Here is a 7,137-nt window from a genome sequence, read left to right as displayed (position 1 = left end):
AGTCATAATCAAGGAAGAGGATCGCCAGTCATAAGGAGGGAAAGGGTTCGTTGATCATAAGGGTCGCAATTCATAATAGTTGATGAGGGTCGCCAGTCATAATGGTAGATGAGGGTCGCTATTCATAAAAGTAGATGGGGTTCGCCAGTCATAATAATGGATGAGGGTCGCCAGTCATAATAGTAGAAGGGGTTCGCCAGTCATAATGGTAGATGAGGGTCGCTATTCATAATAGTAGATGGGGTTCGCCAGTCATAATAATGGATGAGGGTCGCCAGCCATAATAGTAGAAAGGGTTCGCCAGTCATAATAATGGATGAGGGTCGCCAGTCATAGCAGGGGCGGAAATCTCTCCCAAAAGGTAGGGGGGACATGGGGCTGGAAAATTTGACTTGTACAAGGTTATCACCCCAAATTTAAGGTCATTTCGACGAAAATGAATTTGAAAAGCCAAAAAAAAGGGGGGGGGGTTATCATCCCAAAATTAAAGCCATCTCGTTCTAAAATACATGTTTTATGCAGGGGTGGATCCAGCCTTCGCCAATGGGGGGGGTGGAATTTTTTCAGCCATATTTTCCCCGATCGGCCGCTCGAACATGATTTTTGTTTTGTTTCTTTGAAATGGTAGTAATAATTAATTCTTAGCTTTACTCTTATAAATCAACATAAACATATAATATCATAATCATGATTTATATAATGCGAGCGCGAAGCGCGAGCAAACTTTTTTTTGGAAATGTTATGTACAGTTTCCCTAAAATTGGGACATTCTTGGCAATGCTTGTTATCCTGAAAAGATGTCTATGCAACTATACTATGAACGCGAAGCGCGAGCGGAAATTTTTGATACACGTTTTGAACTGATCGAAAAGGTAGGCCTACCTACTGCTTGCAGTTAGCCATGAAGAAGTTACATATTTCAACAATCAAATAATGCAAGCGTCATGCGCGAGCTGAATTTTTTTTCACTTTTACCTAAAGATTGGAAATTCTATGCACTTTTTGTGACTTAAACAGAATAGGTATATAACTTAACTATTGATGCGAGCGCGAAGCGCGAGCCGAAAATTTCGAGATTTAGACCTAAAAACGAGACACTCTATTCATGTTTTGTAAATAATGAAAAGGATGAGTAATTGGGGATCTTCCTTACATTAAAAATGCGAGCGCAAAGCGTGAGCAGAAAATTTTTACATACGTTTTGAAGTGATTGAAAAGGCAGGCCCTACCTGTTAAGGACTACTTGCACTTAGCCATGAAGACGTTAAATATTTCAACAATCAAATAATGCGAGCGCGAAGCGCGAGCTAAATCTTTTTGACATTTCTAGTACATAAAAATTGAAATTTCAATCAATATTTGTAATCGTGACAACTAAACAATTGATACGAGCGCAAAGCGCGAGCAAAAAATTCCAGATTTAGACACTGTATTTATGTTTTGTAAATCATGAAAATGATGAGTAATAATCTACATTAAAGGGATGATCCGGACTGAAAATATTTATATCTTAATACATAGAGTAGAATTCCCTGAGCAAAATGCCGAAAACTTAATAAAAAATCGGATAACAAAGTTATTGAAGTTTAAATTCAGCAATTTATGGATATGGATTGCACTTAATAAAGAGCTGATATTTTTCGTCATTATTACTTATATGAGTTTTGACATAGGACCGAGACATCCTTAGGACAGTCATCATATGAACATGCATGAGGACTATCTTTCTATTCCTCTTGCTATGCGCGAGATGAAACAAAAGAGACAATTTGATTATTGAATTGATATCTTATTTATTGAGGGCGCGGGATCAACGTGAGTGCAAATTGCGAGCCGAAAATTTGTGATAAACAGTCATGAACAAAGGATTTTTAGTACTTTGTTGCGTTATCAATATTGACACATACCACATACATAACTCGAAAATCAAAGGCGAGCGTGCAGCGCTAGCTGATACGTTTTGACAATCAGGCCTGAAAAGGGATATTTTAAAACTTTATGGCATACACGAAAATAATAAGTACCTGATAAATCAAAATTTGCGAGCGCGTAGCGCGAGCATATAATGTTAATATTCAGACCATAAAACTGACATTTGTACAGAGCACTTTATAAAAATCTATTTGTAAATCACACAAACTAATGAAAGTTTGATTTCCGAAGTGAAATATGTTTTGAATATTGACTTCCAAACTTGATATTTTAAGCTCAATATTAAACAAGTTATGTAAATCACCTAACGGTGCGAGCGCGGAGCGCGAGCGAAAATTTTATTTAGTAGTATGAAAGATTCTTTTTATTTTCCAAGTCTTCCCCTCATTTTATTTATTTTTTATTAGTCACAGGTCTTCCTCCTTTTCTTTTTTCTCCTCTCTTTCCCTTTTTTTTCTCTTTATATTTTCCTTTTTTTGCTCCGCCAATATATCCCCCTGGATCCGCCTATGTTATATATGTACAAATAGTAGGGGGACATTTGATATTGTGTCCCCCCTACTATTTTGAGAAGGGGGGACACGTCCCCTTGACCCCCCTGAGATTTCCACCCATGCTTGACATTACGAGCTGTTATTGAATCAGAGCCCGGAGGAACTGACGATTTTGTGGAAGAAAGAACATTAAGTATTTCGGTATTCGACGTTCGATTAAAAAATAGTGATTTGGGTACATTGTTACATAAATAATCACAAAAATGCGATGAAGAAGTTTGATTTTTTTCTTGAGTTAACTTTCCAATATTGATAAAATAGCTATTGAATACCTCAGCAATGGTTGATTTCTTCCAGAACTTTTCCTGATTGAAATACATATAAGATGGTAAGGTGTTTTTTCTTTTACCTAATAAATTCTTTATCCTCGACCAGGTTTTTTTCATATCACCCCTCACTTTATTAAATATTTTTTCGTAGTAAATCCTTTGGCTTCGTCGAATAACACATGTTAATAAATTCTTGTATTCAACGTATTTTTTATAAACCGATAGTATAATCTTTGTTTTTTCTGAATGGATTTCAAAATGCCATGTGTAATCCATGGTTTGACGTTTATTTTCTGTTTAGTTTTTACAAGGGGAAAAGATTCATCATACATTGAGCTGAACTTTTGAATAAATAAGTTATATGACATGTTAATATCTTCATTGCTATAAATAGCATTCCAATTAGTTAAACTTAACTTTTGTTTAAATTTTGAAATATTTTCACTTGTAATTTTCCGGATTTTGCTACTGATTGTATGGAAAGGCAAAGATAGATTGTTACTCAGGCAAAATATAGGAAAATGGTCCGAGAGATCCGAATAAATAATACCGCAAGTATTGTTCTTGTGGAAACAATTAGTGAATACATTATCTATTAGGGTAGCCGAATGCCTTGTTATTCGAGATGGCTTATTTATACAAGGAAATAATCCATGGGTAAACATTATATCTAAAAATTCATTTGTTTTGCGATCAATTTCATGATTGAGTAAATTTATATTAAAATCTCCAACTATATATAGAAAAGCGGAGTCTGTTTTTCATGATTATTAACTTTTTTTACATTACGATTTCATACACCATGGCAATTAACTGTCGAACGTGCCTTTTCATATACCGGTTCTATCATATATTTGCCCTTTAGCACGTACACAGTGATATGACCCTCGAGTGTTTGTTGTAAAGAGCTTCCAATCTTTTGAACAAAGTCCAACAGCCAGCATAAGACTCTCAATGGGACTTTTACACTTTAAGAAGCCCGTTTCTTGAAACCTTCTTTTCGCATTGATCTATTCTCCGTTGAGAAACGCGTGCACTGAGGTTTGGGAGTAAGATATAAACATACATTACACTGTGGTGTCTTGACCTGCAATTTAATACCTTTCTCATAGTGCAGCTAACTTTTCTGCGAGACCTGGAGATCAAAATGGCGTCTACCATGAGTGAAGAGTTATCCTACTTTGTAACCTACGCTTCAGCTGTGATGCTGAAAATGGTTGTTCTTTCTCCTATGACAGGATATATCCGTATAACACGAAAGGTAAGGGTTGTTTATTAACTCGTTTTACAGTACCTGATGGTAAGAAAACAACGTGAACACATAGTTTACGAGGTAGGCATAATGCTCCAATTCAATACAGTCATTAATTGGAACACAATTTTGATTATAATTGTGTCCACATTATTGTGTCATGTGTTGCAATAACTGGATTCTAAATCTTTATTTCATAACTTCATAATAGAAATCAAATCTGAATTATTTCTGACCTTTTTGTTGTATGATTTTAAGTTTAAAACAGTTTTCCCCCCAATACACAATTAATTGAATCCCTTGCTAGTACTATTATCTACTGAAATCTCACTTATGCATGACTCAATCAACCAACTGTTTCTCATTTATATGTGATTTTTTAAAAATATATATATACAATCTTCAAATGTAAATAATATTCAATGTAAACTTTGCACAATTAGTCTTCGGAACACAGCATTGTATTCTGTTTTATATCTAATAAACCGAATTGAATTGTATTGTATTCGGGACCGTTGGTTATTTAGTTGGAAGCATAAACATAAGCATTTATTCAAAGTTCAGTATAGTTGAGTAGACATTAAGGAGAATGAAACCTTTGGAACATGATAGCTTGTGTGAAAACAGAAAAATCAAAGAAACAGATCAACGAAAATTTGAGGAAATCGGACAAATAATGAGAAAGTTATGAGCATTTGAATATTGCGATCACTAATGCTATGGAGATCCTCAAATTGGCAATGCGACAAAGATGTGTGATGTCACTTGTGAACAACTCTCCCCATTACTTTAGTATATATTTCGTTTAAACTGCCTCTTTTATATCAGTAGATCATGTGTTCTTTCTATAGGAGGGCATGCAATGGATAAAGTGTTTGTATCATAATAAGAAAAAGCAAAAAGAGACATTTGGGGGGTATTTTATAGTCCATAAAAGGTAAAGTTGTTCACCGTGACATCATCCTTGTCTCATTGCCAATAGAAGGATCTCCATATAGCATTGGTGATTGCAATATTCATATGACCATAACTCTCATTATTTTGTCCGATTTTTCTCAAACTTTCTTTGTTCTTATTTTTTGATTTTCAGTTTTGACACAAGCCTATATACTTGATCCAAAGGTTTTATTCCCCTTTAACAAATAATCAAAATACAGCGGGCGACGTAAACAAATATTCAGGAGTATAATAGCTGACGTTTAAACTTAAGGTCAGCCAGTCTATCAGTGTGGGTATAAACAGCATCTGAGTATCTAGTCTGTCTCTCAGAATAAAGAAGTCTTATTTATATCATCAGTTTGGGGGGTGTAACAATTTAAGGTGGGAGTGATCTAAAGTTGCTCTGATTGTCCGGTCTATAAAAGTACAGGTAACTGTCTATCAAACTTTCTTTGGTATAGTCTAATAACCAGTTGGTCCAATAGCCATGAATTACATATACCATTTGGTCAAATTAAACTAAAGTGTTACAATTATTGTGCAACGGAATGAAAAGGAAATGGGTATGGTTATTAGACGTAATGGTAATAGACGAACTGGTGATTAGACGAAGTGATGATATGACCAAACTTTTATTGGACCAAGTGGTTGTTAGACGAAATGTTGATGGACGGAATGGCATTAGATTAATATAGACCATGTGTGAGTGGACGAGTTGGCTGTGGACGAAATGGCAATTTACCGCAAATTGCCCTACATGGCAATAAAGTCGAGAGTTGGTGAATCGAAACATTAAAACATTTCAAAAGGTGTAACATTGATATCCCATTTAAATTCTCAAAGAAGACTGGCCAATATCTGATTAAGTTGAATCATAGTTAAGCCTCTAACTAATGACGGACATTCATTATCTTTTTTTTCGTCACGCGTGCTAGCCCACTTTGCTAAAACGTAGTGGTGGGGCTAAGACCCCCCCCCCCTAGCCCCACCAATTTAGGACCAAAAGTAAAGCATTAGTGAATCTTTTCTCGTACAGGTGTTTGCTAACCAAGAGGATATGGTAGGACTCAAGGACAAGAAACCAATATTTGACCACCCTATCGTAGAACGATTAAGAAGGTAAGGAAACATTTTTTTTCAAAGAAAGTCTTCCCACAAAGCATATAAACAAAGGCAAAGACAGAATACAATATTTAGATAAGTTTGGTGTGCCTCTGTCCATCAAGATTATAAAATAAACTTATTTTGTTGCGTGTGCATAGTTTTGCCCTCGTATAATAAACACAGGAAAGGCGCGAAAGGTTGTAGAACCACCACAATTTTATTTTTATCTGTTTTTATCACTCTCTTTCGAAAGAAAAAAAAACAATACAATATCAGAAAGTCCAACCGTCACTGCTTATTTAGGTTTCCCCATGCATATATTCTTAAAACATCACGACGAATAACTTTTGTTGAACTCTCAAACGATTTTCCTTTCAGATGTCATCTCAACGATTTGGAGAACATTGTCCCATTCTTTGGCCTTGGTCTTCTCTACGCTATGTCCTCTGGTGCCCCTCTGACTAGGATCGTGTGGCATTACCGTATCTTTGTTATCTCGCGTTTTCTTCATAGCTTCGCCTATCTGTTTGCCGTACCCCAGCCGACCCGCGCCTTTTCTTTCGCGGCCGGCCTTGCCGTCAACATTTCAATGGGCGTGCAGATTCTGATGAACAACTGGAATTTTTGATGAAACAGAAAGCAACTCAATCACTTTGAAAGTTCAAGTTGAAATTTATATTTTATATTGGAAATTTCGTTTTGATGCTTGAGATTAATATCAATATGATCCCACTGTTCGGAGGTTGAAGAGTTTATTTTTCACTTCCTTATTTCCCTTCAAAACTTTTGAGAACTATATATATATATATATTGTAAAGAAATGGATGAAGAGAACAATGGTAGGCGTAGCTTAAATCAAGGTTCCCCAGAGCTATCTACCCTTTGGAAATATTGGTGATGCCGAAAAATGTCTCTGCCGGAATCGAACCCGGCAGAGTTGCTAAAAGCTGTTGTACATGTATAACTTTACACATTTATATATATATATATATATATATATCTCTCTCTCTTAAAGTTTCACGTATTGGCTTCTCTAATAGTAACAAAATATGCTGATATATCTTCAGCATATTTTGTTATATATATA

At 35.5% G+C, this 7,137-nt stretch overlaps 1 protein-coding gene across 1 annotated transcript; it reads left to right on the top strand.

Annotated features, from left to right (window-relative positions):
* The first annotated feature begins 3,706 nt into the window (after window positions 1–3,706).
* On the top strand, window positions 3,707–6,890 carry LOC121428903 (microsomal glutathione S-transferase 1-like). Its single transcript, XM_041625784.1, has 3 exons — window positions 3,707–4,016; window positions 5,983–6,065; window positions 6,429–6,890. The coding sequence occupies exons 1-3, from the start codon at window positions 3,903–3,905 to the stop codon at window positions 6,676–6,678; spliced, it is 447 nt and encodes a 148-aa protein (XP_041481718.1). The 5' UTR covers window positions 3,707–3,902; the 3' UTR covers window positions 6,679–6,890.
* The last annotated feature ends 247 nt before the right edge of the window (window positions 6,891–7,137 follow it).

The sequence above is a fragment of the Lytechinus variegatus genome, chromosome 15, assembly GCF_018143015.1.
Source record: "Lytechinus variegatus isolate NC3 chromosome 15, Lvar_3.0, whole genome shotgun sequence".
In the NCBI taxonomy this organism is placed as follows: domain Eukaryota; kingdom Metazoa; phylum Echinodermata; class Echinoidea; order Temnopleuroida; family Toxopneustidae; genus Lytechinus; species Lytechinus variegatus.
Note: the sequence above shows the minus strand (reverse complement) of the source record. Positions and strands in the feature narration are given on the sequence as shown.

Bases quoted from the DNA above. Each gene is read 5' to 3' on its own strand.
- LOC121428903 (XM_041625784.1), top strand. From the start codon at position 3,903: ATGGCGTCTACCATGAGTGAAGAGTTATCCTACTTTGTAACCTACGCT. The intron at 4,017-5,982 runs GTAAGGGTTGTT...TTTCTCGTACAG, and splicing joins ATATCCGTATAACACGAAAG to GTGTTTGCTAACCAAGAGGA. The intron at 6,066-6,428 runs GTAAGGAAACAT...TTTTCCTTTCAG, and splicing joins ATCGTAGAACGATTAAGAAG to ATGTCATCTCAACGATTTGG.